The sequence below is a fragment of the Aptenodytes forsteri genome, unplaced genomic scaffold (assembly GCF_000699145.1).
Source record: "Aptenodytes forsteri isolate BGI_AS27 unplaced genomic scaffold, ASM69914v1 Scaffold55, whole genome shotgun sequence".
Classification (NCBI taxonomy): Eukaryota; Metazoa; Chordata; class Aves; order Sphenisciformes; family Spheniscidae; genus Aptenodytes; species Aptenodytes forsteri.
Genome location: NW_008796063.1, coordinates 9,333,776 through 9,349,845, shown reverse-complemented (window position 1 = coordinate 9,349,845; position 16,070 = coordinate 9,333,776). Strand labels below are relative to the sequence as shown.

General features: G+C 53.8%; 1 protein-coding gene across 3 annotated transcripts in view; it reads left to right on the top strand.

The window, feature by feature from the left end:
• The window catches only part of PEMT (phosphatidylethanolamine N-methyltransferase), a 42,612-nt gene that overhangs the window by 23,264 nt on the left and 3,278 nt on the right, over positions 1-16,070 (top strand). For all 3 annotated transcript variants that reach the window (XM_009286453.2, XM_009286451.2, XM_009286452.2), the window contains exons 4-5: positions 7,787-7,932; positions 12,339-12,450. In XM_009286453.2, coding sequence (XP_009284728.1) covers positions 7,787-7,932; positions 12,339-12,450 — 258 coding nt within the window. The remainder of the gene's footprint in view (positions 1-7,786; positions 7,933-12,338; positions 12,451-16,070) is intronic.

Sequence of the window (16,070 nt, the reverse complement as noted above, 5' to 3'; positions counted from 1 at the left end):
TAAACTCTTATCTGTGATCTTTTTAAATACCACCTGTGCTAGCTAATAGTATTGTATGACTGATGCACCGTACACCATGGGAATACGTCCTTTGACGTTCTGAGTGCAGCAGAGAGGTTTACTGCAGAAGATTTCCTCAATGCCAGCAATTTATCTGCGCTCTGCTAGGCTTTATCTTCAATGCTGTTAAGAGAGACAGACTCTCTTACTAAATTCCCAGATTCAATTGTGCCAGGGTCAGAGCTAATGGGTTGTTTAGTACTTTGGGTAATTTCCCAGGCGCAGAGATCTCAGGTTGGAATTTGCACATGTATTTAATAGCTTTGCTTCCTGGAAGTGACACCAAGACCTGCCCTTGCCCTTCTGCGTTTGTCCCAGCTACTGTCTATTGCAGAAACTGTAAGAAAGCTTGCAATGAATGGGGCTGTAATTGAATGCAGGCAATGCAGAGGGCATGTGTGTGTTCTGCTGATGTCTTAGTGACACAGCAGGCTTGGATTTCGCTGGGGAATGTCTCAGCAGTCTCTTGCACAAATGACATAGTCACTTGTTGTCTGGGAAGCAATGCAAAGCCTTGTGCCTGCCTTTAATTAAAAACACAGCTGATGGAGGGACAGTCTCTGTTCCCAGTGGTGCTGCTGGGTCAGCTGGCCTTGCTGGGTCACAGCGAGGCACTGATGGGGAACTGCTGGGAGAGCCAAAGAGACCTCATCTGTCCCAGCTTTCCCCCTGCAGACCTCTCAGTGCCCTACCAGGGTCAGCATCGCCGGCTGTGCTGGCTCTGCTCTGTGTCACGAGTTTGTGAGTGCTGTGGAGGGTGGCTGTGGGGATGGCTCTGCCTGCACAGCCCATGAGTTGGGTCCTGAAGGAGACGGCAAGGTCAACCCAGGAGGCTGGAAAAGCCCCACTTGGACCTTGGCTTTGGAGGAGGGTTCCTAGAAGGTGGGGCAGCTCACACCCAGCAGAACACGGATGAGACACCAGCCAACTGCGTTTGCCAGCCCATCTGATGGGCCAAGGCCATTTCAGGTGATTGCAATGTGAAGTTTATTTTGCCCACGTGTTTCAACATGATTGGGTTATTCCCTTGCCTTTCCTTGGCACTGAAGTTGGCCCGAGTGACAGTTAGCAGGCTTTGGAGGCTGTTGAAGCAAGGCAAGCCCTTAACTGTGGGCATGATGGGATGGTTTCAGGGTGGTCATCAGAGCAGCAACTGCTGGAGATGCCCTGAAACGCACCTGGGAGACTTGCTGCCTCCATTCCCAGCTCAGCGAGCTCTCCAGGGCTACCTGGGGCTTGTTGCTCAAGCCTGGAGAGGTTGTGCTCTTTGGGAAGGATTCATCCTGTCCATTGCTCTTGCATGAAGATATCAGCCAGCTCCAAACCCAGGGTTCAGCTGGCCAGAGCGGGGCTCACGGGTTGCATGACACAGGCGCTGTCATCTCAGTGGCCGGTGATGCCGGGAGGGAACGAGTCTCACCCGCTCTTGCTATTTCGCTTTTCCCTTTATTTTCTGAGTCGCTTCTACTCGAGCGCACCGATGAAAGCAGGTTTTCTGCTCCTCAGCCCTGCGGAGGCAGTCCAGCCGGCAAGGCGCAAACTGTGCCTCGCACTTCGGCTGCGCGCGGTGGTCGGGGTTGCTTGTGCAGAGCGTGTTGGCCGCTGATAGCGAGCGAAAAGGCAGCCTCGGGGGGTCCCTCCGCCCCCAGTGCTGTAATCCAGCCTTTAAAACTCCTCTCTCTGTGCTTTGGGGACTTTTTACGTGGGTGGGGGCTGCCAGGGAGCGATTGAGGAGCCCACGGGTTCTCTCTTGTTTTTAAAAACCTGCTTCCTTTTTGCAACTGAATTTTTTGAAAGGCTCCAAGCTGGGGATGGAGGAGGGGAGGACAGAGCAGACAGAAACTTTGCGAGCAGGTTGGCATCGTGGCTGAAAGTACCCGGGAGCTGGGCTGTGCGGCTGCTTTGCCTCCTACCCCACGCATGGGTCTCTGCCATGGTCCTGTCCTTGGTTCGGCGCCGTGATGCTCTCGTTCAAGCTTTGCTCTGAAGGGTGTAAGAAGAGGAATATCTTGTGCTCAATTAAGCAATTAGGTGCTTTCCAGCTCTGAGCTTCATTATCAGCCTTGGCTTGCTTCTGAGAAGCAATCCAGAATGACCTGTGACCGGCGGGGGGGGGGACCTGCTTAGTCAACTGCACAAGACAAGCATCCTTAATTGCTTTGGTGCAATGACTATTTTCATTACAGCTGTGTTCTTTCTGCAAGAAACAGGGAACTGCCATCACTGAGGCTCTTATCTGTGAAAACAATTCCTGAACTTCTGAACTATCTGCACTGCCTGTGCTACCCCAGCAGTTTATGACTGTTATCTGTGTGGCATGGGACGTGACAACCTTAACTGTCCTCCAGACCTACAGTCAGTGTCGCTCTCTCCTGCCTTACCACGTTGTTGATACCTTTCCCTGCATCAGCTCTACAATTAGCCGCTGGCGCTGCCTCCGAGCCCTCCTGTGCTCCCTTTTGCACACCCTGGCAAACTCCCCATCTTGGGGCAGGCGTGTGCCGGTGGTTTTGTACACAGGGAGCTTATGAACTTCCCACCTTAAGGGTCTCAGGGTGTTTTCCTGAGCTGTAAAGGCAACAGCCATGTGCACACCCTGAATTAGGGGGGTTTGCAGACGGGAGGCTCTCGGGGTGCCTGGGGCCGTGATGCCTCCAGTGGGAGCGAGCCCCGCAGAGGCTGAGCAAGGGCAGCGTCTTTGGCAACCTGCTCGGTGGGTACCACACTGCCAGCTGATGTGAAGTCCTTCATTGATGCCACTCGCTGGGCATTGCCTCCTGCATGGACGGGCTTCTCACTTGGAGCTGACGCTTCCAAGAAGATGAATCCACCCTGGGACGGGATTTTGCACAGGGAAGGGTTGTTTGTCACTGCCTGGTAGTGCCTCTTGGCTTTATGCTCAACGCTGTTTAATTTTGTGAGCTGGTACCATGAACGAGCATGGTATAAATGGTATCGATCCGAGAACCATGTGGCCTTTTGTGCAGAAGTGACCAAGTTTGATGATGGGAATCAAGCGTGGCTGGAAGGAGCCCGTGTCCCCTCCGAGCCACGCTGCCAGCAATCTCTGATGGCTGTCCGGGAAAAAGCCCCAGGTGGCCAATAGCACCTCGTGTCCCTGCTGGTGCGGCTGCCGGGCATCCGGATGAAGAAACCGGGCAGCTGAGATGTGAGGCGGGGGGGAGAAGCTGCTACAGCCCCCCTCACTGACCTAAATAACATGCACACCGGCGCTGGCAGAAAAGCAAAGTCATTATTGGCAAAAGAAGCTGTGAAGATGATGACTGGGCTAACAATTGGTGGTGGTATCGGCAGGACTATTTCAGCGTTGTTGGGGTTGCTTTTTTTCAAATGAACAAGATCTTTTGTTGCGGTGTGTGCTGCTGGGCACCACCAGATGGTTTTATCCCCGTTGCCTCCTTTTTGCCGAGAGGAACAAAACCTCAGGCACGGGGGATGGACCGACGTCCCGCATGGTGAGCACGGCACCTCGCAGCGGCGGCTGCTGCCTCTGAAACCCTGCACCACCGCTGCTTCCTTGCTGCCTGCCAGCCCCTGGCCCAATTCTGCCCCAATTGCGTTTGCCAGCCCCAGTTTCCAGGCTGATTTTTGGGATCAGGCAAAGGGAGCACTGCTGGACTGCTCCCAGCTGCTCCCAGCAGTGACCCAGTTTGCTGCATGAGGTCTTTGCCTTCCTTTACAGGAAAGGGATTACAAAATATGCTCGCTGTGGGCCACTGAGAGAGGCACAGAGATCTAAAAAGCTCAGCTTCTCTCTTAGTACAGTATTTCCAGGTTTGCTTTGTGCTCCATGCAGCCTTTGGGGATGTATTTTGGGCTGAGGGTTTGATAAATTTCTGGTGTTGCAATCACCGTTCTCCAGCTGAATAAATCAGCGCCTGTTTGTGCAAACCTGGCCCTGTGTTCCCTCTGCATCCCGGCAAGAGGAACCGCAGCCGATTTCTCTCGCTCCCACTTTCTTCCTGCGAGCCCACCTGCGTGACATCTCTGTCCCATGCTTCAGTACCATATTTTGAGTGTTTTTCCAGTTCATGTGGTTTGTTCATGTGGTTTATTATGTGGTAAACTAAAAGAGGGTAGATTCAGACTAGATCTAAGGAAGAAATGTTTTACGCTGAGGGTGGTAAAGCACTGGCACAGGTTGCCCAGAGAGGTGGTGGATGCCCCATCCCTGGAAACATTCCAGGTCAGGTTGGACGGGGCTCTGAGCAACCTGATCTAGTTGAAGCTGTCCCTGCCCACGGCAGGGGGGTTGGACTAGGTGACCTTTAAAGGTCCCTTCCAACCCAAACCATTCTATGATTCCCACAAAGCAGTGGCACACGCGCAGCAACAGCTGAGTGTCTGAGCAAGAGCGTCTCTGTTTTGGGAAGGGTGGGCAGAACGACGCCCGCTGCCTTGGCTTCCCCGTGCAAAACCCTGCGGCACGCTGTGGCAGTTGTGCAGCCTGACCGCAGCCGCCGTGGCTGCTTGCACCCTGCCAGGGACTGGCCAAATCTCCCAATTTGGCCAGAGTGGAGCTGATGGATTTGGGTTTTTCCCCGCTGGGGTGGAGAATGGGTGCCTCTGGTACCATGCTTCGCTCTGGAGGAAGTGGGGAGCAAGCATAGGGAGACGTTAGGGGAAGCCCCATTTTCCCAATTTCCATTTGCCAAAGCTGGGGGCACCTTCCAGGCCCCCCCCCCCTCCCAATGGCAGACATCCTCGTGATAGCAGCCGGGTATGTGATCAAAGCAGGTTGCAGCTCACCCACCCCTCCCCTGCACTGGTAAGAGGGATGCTCTGCACCATGGCAATCGCTCCGCTCGGCACACAAAGCATTTCCAGGTACTGGGACAAAACGTGGCTTTAATTGGTGTCCTCTGGGGTGCCGAGCTGGGCCGTTGCCTTGTCGTGCAGCCAGAAATAAATGCTGTAACAAATATGACTCAGAGGCACGTGGTGAAAGGGACTGGTTTCATGACAGATCGGCTGCATGACTAGCTCCCCCTTAGCAAGGGAGATGGCCAACACCTTGTCCTCCCCCTGCCAGGGAGGGTGAAACGTGGCGCGGTGAGGCTCCCCCGCCACCGAGGAGCAGTCACGGATGACAGAATAATTGACGACTCTGTGCTGCTTGTCATGGCCCAGCATCATAAATGCTTAAAAGGTTTATTTACCAATTCTGAAAACTCCTGTGCGCATCATGTTTAATGCAAATAGAGAGTGTGTTTAGGAAGATATGAAACATTACTAGAGGGAAAGGCAGTCCATTATCTCCGTGCAAACACCTCCCTCTCTAGCTGTAAGCCAAACAGCAGGGGACCGAGCAAGACATGCTGATGAGGGTAACTAATGCAGGCCTATCCGACCGTGAAAAGGAAGGATGGGATCATCTGGAGCAGGGGAGACAGCTTTGCCAAAACAAACCACGTCACGTGCTGGTTGCAAAACCTCGGAGGCTGATTCGCAGTCAACCAGTTCACGCTCTTGAAGATACCTTTGTTCTTCTCCTGCTCCAAGGCCAAGTCAGGTCACTAGCGTAGGACAGAGGAGCCTCGAGGGTGTAAGATAGCATGAATCCAGTTCATCTGGAGTGAGAAGCAGCCTCCGAGCGCTGTGCTCTTGCTGTACCTCTCTCTGCTCTCCTGTCTCTTTGCCGGGGGCTGGGATCCAGGCGGGGGCCAGCTCGGTGCTGCTTTCCCAGACCTGCCTCCCCAGAAATCGGCAGCAGTGTTTTTTGATTGCTGTGAGATCCCTTCCCGGTGCTGGTCCCCTGTGGAGAGGTCCTGGCCAGATGCAGAGCCAAACCCCCAGCACTGTGAAAAGGCATTAGCATCTTCCTCTGCGGGAGCAAAGAGCTCCGGAGCATCCCCGGGGGTGTCACATTGTGCCTTGAGGGCACGGCCAGGCCAGGATTGCTCAGGCGGATGGGCACATCCCCGCAGGTGGATTGTTTTCCTCCCAAACCCAGGCAGCGCTGATAGCAGGGATGCGGATTTGGGCTTCCTCATAGGGGAGACTTGTGTCATTTAAAAATAAATACCAGCGAAATGATGTAAAGGGTTGTGTGGCTGCTGCTGCTTCACGTTGCAGCCAGATTTGTGTGTCCCCATCAGTAACGATTTTAAGCTAAACCAACGTGAGCCTGGTGAGCGCAGGGAGGTGTGCTGGGCGCTGGAGGAGGGCCAGCCCCGGGGACGTGTGCCGTTACATCGCCCCGGGGCCATGCTGTCGTTCCTCTGCCTGTGCTCGGCTTCCTGGAAAAAGGAATTTCCCTGTAATTTCCAGCGTGGGGAGCAGAGTGTAAATCACCAAGATGCTGTGTTCTTGCTCACTCCCAAGCACATTACATTTATTCTATGTTTTGTTTCCTTGCTCCAGTCCAAAGCGAAGATTAAATGGCTTGCCCTGGGGTCCTAAAAACTCTCCGACAGTAGAAAACCTAGTAGGAACGAGCTCCAAGGAAAACAAAAAATATCATCCAGGTCCCTAAACCATGGGGTTTAAATATCATCCTGGACTTTGCTTGGTGCATGTAACTTGCCGTCTGGTCTTTGAGCCTTCAAAAGGTGCGTTTCCAGCCGCTTGTCCATCAGCCGGGCAGGCAGGATTGTCTCTCTCGGCTTTCATTTGGGCAACAGAGAAGATCCAGGGATTTGCAGGGCCTGGGGAAGCTGGACGTCGGGGGAAAAAAAACTATCCCAAGCCCTGCAGGTAACGTCATGGAAGTGCTTTCCAGCCGAGGAGCCCGGGAGCACAGGCAGGAGCAGCTTTCCTGGCCCAGCCCTGGCAGGCAGCGGTGGCCGGAGGCACAGGAGAGCTGTTATTCCACTTGAATTTCAGCCTCCAGGGTGCTCATTAAAAAAAGGCTCAAAGTTTCCTACCTCATGTGTCAGCAACATGTGGAGAAACACTGCGTACGGCTCTGCGGGTCTGTTATCTCCTCTCACTATTATTAATGGGCATTTTTTTAATCACGGTGTTGTCTCCTTTGTAGTCATACGTTTGTATCGGAGCCATCTGAGATGCTGAGCCTGCCAAGCCCTGCTCCGGGCAAAGTTCAGGGGGCTGAAGGGAGGGGTCACAATTATTCCACTCACAAATGAGTATTTGGAAGGTCAGACCTGAAATGCCTGAACAAGCCTGGAGCTGAGAAGCTGTGTTCGCACTTGAAAATGCGTGTCTCTAGTATTTTCCTTTCGCCATTCCAATCCTCCCCCTGACTGTCAGGCTTCAGCCGTGAATCACTCCTGGGCACGTGGCTAACACATGAACGCTGCAAAATATTTTGATGGAGAGGAATGGGGGTGGGAGCACGAGATAACCCAGCCGATTGCTCCCAGCCCTTCAAGTCCTGTGCCGAGGCATCGCAGCCTCCAGCGTTTGCAAGGGTGTCTTTCCCAGAGCTCCCAGTCACGATGAAACCTGGGGTTTGGCGAGCAAGGCAAAGCTTTTGATATTGCAGTTCGGTGGGGCTGGTATTTCCAGGAGTGAGCAAGGGTTGCAAGTCGAAATGGCTGCCCCAGGTCAAGCCCTGGCTGCTCGCAAGGCTTCAGCTCCTTGCTTCTCCCGTTGGGGGGTTGAGTAGGTCCAGGTAGAAAAAGGGACCCGGTGAAGGGTCCTCCTCAGCAGCATCCCCTCCCAAAGCTCCGCATCTCCCAGGAAGAGGTGGGTGATGTTAGTAACGAGTCGCCGCTTTTAACAGCCCTTGTCTCTCCAACAGCTTCACAGAAGCCATGAAGAGCCAGCCGAAGCTGGAGGGCTTGGACTGCCACTGGGCCTATTACTCGGGCTTGGCCATCTTGGCTGTAGGGACCTTGTTTGTCATCTCCAGCTTCTTAGCACTGGGATTCACCGGGACGTTCCTAGGTAAGCACTAAAAATTCAACAGCTTAACCAGAAAGTGCATTTAATCCTTGCAGGGGTCTTTTGCTAGGGCAGAGTCCTGTAAGAATTTCCTCGTCCTTGCCTTCAGGGCTGTTAGATTTGGTCTTGGCTTTATGATACCGAAGCGTGATCTAACCATGCCGTTACCTCGCACGGAGAAGATGGTGCAGTGGTTTTATACGGTGAGTCCCATCAGCTTCAGCGTCAGGCCTGAAATTTTGGAAAGCAGCTGATCATCTGACAGTCCGAATGCCCTCCAGGAAAGGGACCCCAAGTGCAGACCCTGCGAGCGGGTCGGCGCCGGCACAGCGGGTGCGAGCTGTCCGGCAGCCTTGTTCTGAGCCCCCACCCGCTCAACACACGTGCCAAGGCAGGATCTCGTTTGCTCTTCCCTCTGCAATAAACCTGATGTTCGTTGACAGATTCTTTTATCTGCCACTTTATGGCAGAAGGCATTTTCCACTGTGCTTGCTTTCACATTTAGAGAATAATTCTATTAGCGTTGTTGACTTTAAAAACATGCCAGTATGTGTGGAATTCATAAAAATAAAATAGAGACAGGAACAATAAATACCTAAGGAAAGGGGCAGCTCCCGCTGGCTGAAATAATCACAGCCCCAGCTTTGACACTGCATTTAGGCTGTGCTTTTGCAAGTGCTTTACAAACCAAATTCAATTAGTTCCTGCAGCGTCGCCAGGAAGAAGAGAGGGAGGTAATAAGCCTTCCTGGTTTCAAGTGGAGTTGCAAAGAAATGTGTTGAGTTGGCCAAGATCCTGCTGCCAGAAATAGAGCTCAGCCCTCCTGAATGTGTGCCCTCACCCTTCATCTGTGCAGCCCTGCTCCTGGTCCCGTGTTACACCCCTGTCCCCCAGCTACAGGGCACCGGCATCCTCCAAAATCACCCGCAGCCCCCAGGGGTGATGCTGTGTCTGCGGAGACATGTCCAGAGAGGCCGGGCACAGGAGTACCCGCCAGCAAGAGCTGCTTGAGTGCTCCTGAAGTTCAGCCAGGTCTGGGGTTGTTTACGTAAACCCTGATTCATCCGACCAGGAGGATCCACTGGACTTGAACCGCTGGGGAAAAGCAAACAAGTGAGTCAGGCTCAGCGTAAGTGGTGAGGGTGGCCCTGTCCCCCTCCGCTCTGTGTGGCCGGTGGCTCCCGTATCCCCCGGGCCAGGGAAGAGGCAGGCGTTAGTGGCCCGTATCGGGCACTTCTGCTCCATCCTCTCTGCTGGCGGAGGCTCTCCCTGCCAGGAGTACACCGGGCTGAGGCTGCACGGCTCCAAGCCTTGCATGACGCAGCAGGGAGCGAGGCCAGCTCTCTCTGCTAGCTGGGGCATGACGGGCGCTCGGGCAGAGCTGAGTCAGGGTGGGAAGATGCCGAGACCATGTGCTGGTGCAGCCGGGCTGGCTCGGGACCTCTGTGCCACAGAGGCATGGCCCAGCTGGAGCCCCACGGAGCATCCATCCTTGGACCGATAGCGGCTTCTCAGCTCCGTGCAAGCCCCCACGCGTCCAAGTCAGCAAACTCTTAATGGAGAGTGCTGTTCAGCGTGGTTTCTTACCCAGCCGTGGGGAAGATGAGGGGTCTGCAGGTCTCTGAGGATCTCACGTGGGATGTTCTCTTGCTCAGGACTCACTTGGGACTGGTACTTCCAATGTCCTCCTGCATGCAGGGTTTTAGTGATGTGCTGGTGCTGCGGGAGGAGCAGGGTCCCCCAGCGGTGATAGCACTTCTGACTGCAGGTAGCAAAGGGCTGCACTGCTTTGGCAAGAAGGGGGCATCCAGCTTCTCGCAGTTGATACCTGAGCTCAAGAGAAGTTTTGAGAGAGCCTTTGACACCCAAGCACTTCTAAAACTTACTGGAACGGCATTTGACCCTTCCCTTTTGGGTTTTCCTACAGCAATGAGGGCTGAACCAGGCAGGGCACAGAGACTGCATCGGGGCTGCCCGTTAGATTCCTCTTTAACAGCACATTTAAGCTTTGGAGGGGCTGCAAAGCACTTTGTCTCTTAAGTGTGGGCTAAACGGTGCGGTGGGAGCCGCGTGAGTCACCCTTCTGCAACAAGCCTTTCTGTGCCGCCCCATCTCCCGCACGGCAGCACCGACCCCAGCCTGTGCAGCGGCTGGATGCGGCCCCTCGCCCCGGCAACCTTCTCCCCTGCGGAGCAATCCTCCCAGCACCCCGTCTCGGCACCGTGCCCTCGCAGGGATTCGGGCATCAGTTCAGCGCCATCCGCCTCGCCATTTGCCCTGTTTCCTGACGAACGTAGTAACGAGGGCTTGGCCTCCCAGAGGCCGAGGGCACCGAGAGGCGGGTCTGCCTGTCTGAGCCCATCTGTCTCGCACCCGAGCGCGGTTCCTTCCAGCACTGACCGAGATTTCAAGTAAATCTGGCTTGACCGAAGTTTGTTACTGGGCTATGGCAAAGCCGGCGGCTCTCTGGAGAGAAGCGGAGATGGTGCTTCAGCCCAGGTTGGGCTCCGGGGACCGTGGGGGACCTTGCGGAGTCCATCAAATAGCTTTTGGCTGCTGCAATCCAAAGCGTCTACCCTGTGCAGTGAGGTGGTTACGCTGACCTCCAGCAAAAAATAACCCAAATTAGATGCCAAAGTCCCCCAGCCTGACAAGGGGCTGATTCCTGACTTGAGGGCTTAATGGAGGCACAGGAGATGCCCAGGCTGATGCTGTGCAAACCGATGCACGGTCCTTTCCCTTAGCACCTGCCTGAATATGAAAATATTGCAGGTCCTCTCTGGTGGTCATGTTCATTTAACTGTGTGGGTTTAGAGGCAGAGTTTACATCAGAAAAGCTTGTGTCCTGGGGGAGCTGCCTGCTCCCCCCAGCTGCTGTGTGCTCTTGCTTGCAGGGAGCCTGCCCGGAGGGTCCTGCAGCCCCACTGGTGCCAGGCTCAGATAAGCCCCTGCCAGCCCCGTGCACCCAGGGCTGTGTGCGAACCTCCCCGGTGCCAGCACCGTTTGGGGAGCGAGGTGTTCAGCCCAAAGGCGAGGGCGGGCAGGGTATAATGAAGCATTTTGACACATAAGAAAGCACAGAAATGGGCTGTGGCGGGGGGTGATGTGTTCTTTCTACCAGAACGATCTCAGAGATGCATTGCCAAGTAACTGTGAGAACATATAGTATGAATACCAGGCAATTATCTCACTTAGTTGCCTGTAGTTAAAGCCCAAAAGCATTGTCTAATTGGGCAGGCGCTGTTTATCCTTAGAAATAAATGTTTTTGCACCATGTGAGGTCAAAGAAACTACACTGTGATCCAGGTAGTAATAATAACCTTGAATAGTTTGCACTCCTGTAATGCCTTTTATCTGGATTTCCGAGCACTTTCTCACCATACATTAATCCTCACCACCCTCCGTGCTATAAGAAAGACTGATATTATGATCGGTGCACAATAGCACTGGGAGGGACGGAGGAGACTTGCCCAAGGTCAGGGAACAGGCTGGCAGCAGGGCTGGGAACGCGACCCAGAGCTGTGGCAGCTCCCTGAGCTGATGGACCGGCACTGCTCCTCGCTGATTGATGCTGCGTCTTGTACAGTGGGCACGGAGCAAAATCCTTGCTGGGCTTCGTGGTCTCGCAAGTAAGACCAGCAGAAATCAAGGCTCGGCATCCCAGCCCTTTCTCCCTCCCCGAAATGCCGCTCACAAGTTGCACAACATCTCCTTGCTTGTCATTTCTTTTCTAGGCTCCTTTCAGGAGGGTGGAAGGATTACTCCGAGGTAGATAGGAAGCTGGTTGGATGCTGACAGTTCTGAAAGCTTTCCTCATTACAGATGACAATCACCTATTATCATCATCATCATCATGCCGATAATTGAGTGTTTTGTAGGCAGAGGTGCTATTTTCTGAAATTCTGAGAAATTCTCTGAGCTGTGAGATAAGGGTGACACTGAATGAGGACATTTGGTGGTGGCGGTCGTGATTATAACATCTCGAAACACCGTTACAGTGCGCTGGGCTTATTTCCCCATTAAATGGATTTGATCCTATGCAATTGCTTCCTTGTCAAGTGGCATCAGACAGGCAGTTTTCAAATGAGAAAGCCAGAATCAGCCAGTTGGGACCTCCAGAGCTGCCTCCCGGTGAGGGACGTGCCTGCCATAGCCCCACTGCAATGCACAAACCTTCCTCATGGGCAAAGAGCCATTCCTGGAAAAGCTGATAGACACAGAGTAAACAGCCAACCTATTTGTTGCTCTTTTCTCAGCCTGGAAGTCAGCAGCAAAATCCCTCGTTTGCCTTCGCTCTGCATCCCCGGCAGGGATGCCCCGTGGCATGGGGGAAGGTAGCAGCGTGCCAAAGCCCTCCGCGACTCCCAGCTTCGTGGAGCCTAACGAGAAACCCTCTGTTTGCTCTGCAGGTGATTACTTCGGCATCCTGATGGAGGCAAAAGTGACCAGCTTCCCCTTCAGCGTCCTGGATAATCCCATGTACTGGGGCAGCACAGCCGTCTACCTGGGCTGGTCCCTCATGTGAGTACGTGCCCCTGCCCAACACCACAGGTCGTAGGGCGAGTGTGGGGTCTGTGCTTGGCAAGGGCATAAGGTGCCGGGCTGTATCAGAGGACAAAGAAACACTTGGTGATGGCAATCAGCCATAAAATGGCAGGGAAAGTGCAACATGCCCATGACTTCTCGCTTCCTGACTATTTTTGTGCCTGCAAAGTCTTCTGCTCTCATAAAAGACTTGTAGCATTAATTGTAGAAAAATAAATAACGGCCAAGTGCTGGGGAGAGGAAGCATCAGCAAATGCTCTGAGGCTGAATGAGGTCCTTGGCAGGCTCTGCACGTGGAAAAATCAACAGTTGGGGCCAAATTCATGCCGGGTGTCACTCGGCAGGGGCAGGGCACTGATACTGGGGATCAGTGTGACCCTGCAATTACCTCTGAAAAAAGCAAAACAAGCCAACACACCCTTTCCCCCACTGCACAGTGATAACACTTCCGAAACACTCCTCATGTGAAACAACACGGCTTAATAGCCTGCTTAGGAGGAAGTTAATAGGCCGTAATTTAGCAGCAAATGAGCAATATACTCTATTCTGTGTAACAAGTTTTATGTGGTTTTCATTTAATATCACATCTTATTTATTTGCCCAGGAGAAAAAACCCTGGCTGTGTTACATCAGCAGCCCGTAGAGCATTGCGGGCCTTTATCACTACGTATTTTGCACTGGTGCTCCTGCGTGTGACCTCTTCTACTTCGGTGGAAAAAATGAAGTGCTTTGTCACTTTCTGGTCACCTTTTCAGCCACGTGTGCAGCGCTTTCTGGCCCCTGGTGATAAGTAAAGCTGATGTTTTCTCTCCTGTCTCCACGGAGCCTTGCTGCTGTTCGTTCTGCACTTGAAATCCCCGCCCTCCCCAGTGCCGTCAGGGCTGGCTGCACGAGGCCATTTGGCCTCCTGGCAGACCCATGGCACTGGATTGGGTCCAAACCCTGGGAAATGGTGCGCAAGAGCTGGGGCGAGCTCGCTGCTGGGGCTGTGGCAGTGCCAGGCAGGAGAACCAGCCGCGGGGTCGGCAGCGGCGCGACGGCGGCGTGGATATTGCTGAGGGGAGTGGGGCAGAGCTGGGGCAGGATGACCCCCCCCCATACCGCACCCCGGCCGGAGAGCGACTGGCACCACCACCCTCACAACAGCACAAAATGAGGAATTTGACCAGGAGGAATTACAAGAAGATTTTTATTTGTTTAAGATCAGCATTGAACTGTTTCCTGGAACCTTTGCAGAACAGCTAAACCCTCCTGAGCTGTTTCTGTTGCAGAAATCCCTTCTTCGCCCCCACGAGAGAGCAGCCTCGCAACGGGTGCACGTTACTTGGTGTTCCACCGCAATCCTGGGCAAAAGCAGCTCGAAGCGGCTCGAGACAACAGTGTGATTGCCTCCTTTGTCTCGTTAAAAGGCTGCCACCATAAAGGGCAGCAAGGCATGACAAATAATTGCTGTTAACAAATTGCTGGAGCTGTGCAAAGTGGCACCAGGACACTGCCCGCCTGCCCTGGGGAAGCCCTGCACAACCTTTCTTGCGGTGGTTTTGACTGTTTCTCTTCCCTGGGATCTCAGCTTGGATTGTTGAGGTTTTGGGGGGGGTCCCAGGTCTCTTCTGAGGTCCCAGGGCTTTCAGAAGATGTTAGGTGTCTGCCCTCGGAGGCCAGAGCTAATGTCCCGGCTGTATGGCAGTGGGAGGGATGCCGGAGGAATGTGTTTGCCATCTGGTTTTTGGACAGACTTAAAATGTAAAGCATATTTTGTCCTCCCTCGGTGATGTATCACGCTCCATATCGTGGCATTGGAGCCCAGAGGATTGATTAATTTTCATCTGTAAGGGTACATACCACGTAACGTAAGCGAGCCTGGCAGTGCACCAGCCAGCCTGCCTTCTGACTCCAGTCCAACCTTAAAAGCATCGCGTGGGGCGAGAGCCGCTGTTTTCTCCCTTGCAGGACATTGCAGCTATCCCCAGCTCGACTAATGGCAGCTCTGCAGCCAAAAATGTGTCCGCCAAATACACTGGAGAAGGCACCTGCGCCGGTCACCGTGAAAACAGGAGCTTCAGGAGGAAAGAGCAAAGCGGGTGTCCCATGTCCAACACCCGGGACCAGTGAGGCCGGCGGGGAAGGATGCGAGCCCGCGCTATTGCTCTTGCAGGCAACCCACAGCCACGGGGAACTGCAGGAAGGGTTGGGGACGGACAGACTTCCTACCCAAAAAAAGTCCTACCAAGACCATGAAACCATCCTGGCTGTCTCTTTGTCGACCCTGCTACAACACGAGCCGTTGCCCAATAAGTAGGTCGAGCTCGTAGGAGGAGAGGAACAACTCGCCCCAGTGCTTCTCATCGCCCGCGTCGGGCAGCCTCGTTTCTCCCAAAAGACAAATGGAGCATTAGCTGTTTGGGGACAGCTTTGTGTATCTCTGGTAGGGAAGTGTTTTAACTCATGGCAACAGGCTGTGTAAATCAGAGCTGGAGCCGCAGCCAAATGATGCAATTAGAGGTCTTGCTGTCAACAAACAATCATGCAAATTTGTTCTCTCTGATATGAATCAAGGAGGAGACATGACTAAGCATGTAATAGCAGCGGGTTTGGAGAGGAAGAAGTTGCCCAACGCTTCCTAATGAGGGAAAAACTTATTGCAAAATGGAAACAGTGAAAAGGTGAAGATTTGTGCGCGTCTCTCCAGGAACTAATGTGGCCAGGCAGTACCTGACGACAACGCCAACGCTTCCTAATGAGGGAAAAACTTATTGCAAAATGGAGAAAAGGTAAAGGTGAAGATTTGTGCGCGTCTCTCCAGGAACTGATGTGGCCAGGCAGTACCTGACAGCAGGTCCAGTACGAGGTTTAGGTAGTTTGGTCTCTCCTCTGAAGGCATGTTTTCCTGACAGGACTAGTCCCCTTGCACAAGGCTTGCAGGATGTTTATCCTCACCAAGGACCAGCTAAGTACTTTTTTTTGCTGACAGCCAGCTCTTGTCCCCCTCAGAGCTGAGCTGCAACTAGCAATTAAAGGCAATCAGCAGTGTCCTAATTAAGGGCAACACTTGCAGCCATTAGTTGGAGGTGTAGGATGCAGAAGGGGTGTTCGGGGGGCGGGGGCTGGTGCCTGTGGTGAGCCAGACGCAGCCACGCTCCTCGCTGGGGAGATGGGGCCAGGACCTCGTGGGTGCTGGGTTAGCAAGCGGGGAATGGCTGCTGGTGTGGCCACTCTCACCCGGGAGAATTTGCACGCCCCGGGATGGTCTCAGCACCTGGTTTGGGGACTGTAACCCGCCTGCTGAAATCCTGGTGCCTTAGCAAAGCCCCCGCTGCCTGGGGGGGGGGCTGGCGTCTGCCTCAGACACTTTCAGGCCAAGCATCAAAGAAGTGCCCCTTTGTGGGTGGTGCAGGTTTGCTGCCTACGTTGACATCTCTCTTTAGAGCAGGAGGTGATGGGGATTTTTTGGTCTCGATTCTTTGGCCTCGGTGCTAAAAGGAACAGCCGCTCCCGTCGCATACGCAGCCCTCGAGCACCTCTGCCCATAAGCAGACGGTGCGGTGGGTGGCATAGGTCCCCCCTGCTGTGCCTGGTGCACTCTTGGTGAAGGACAC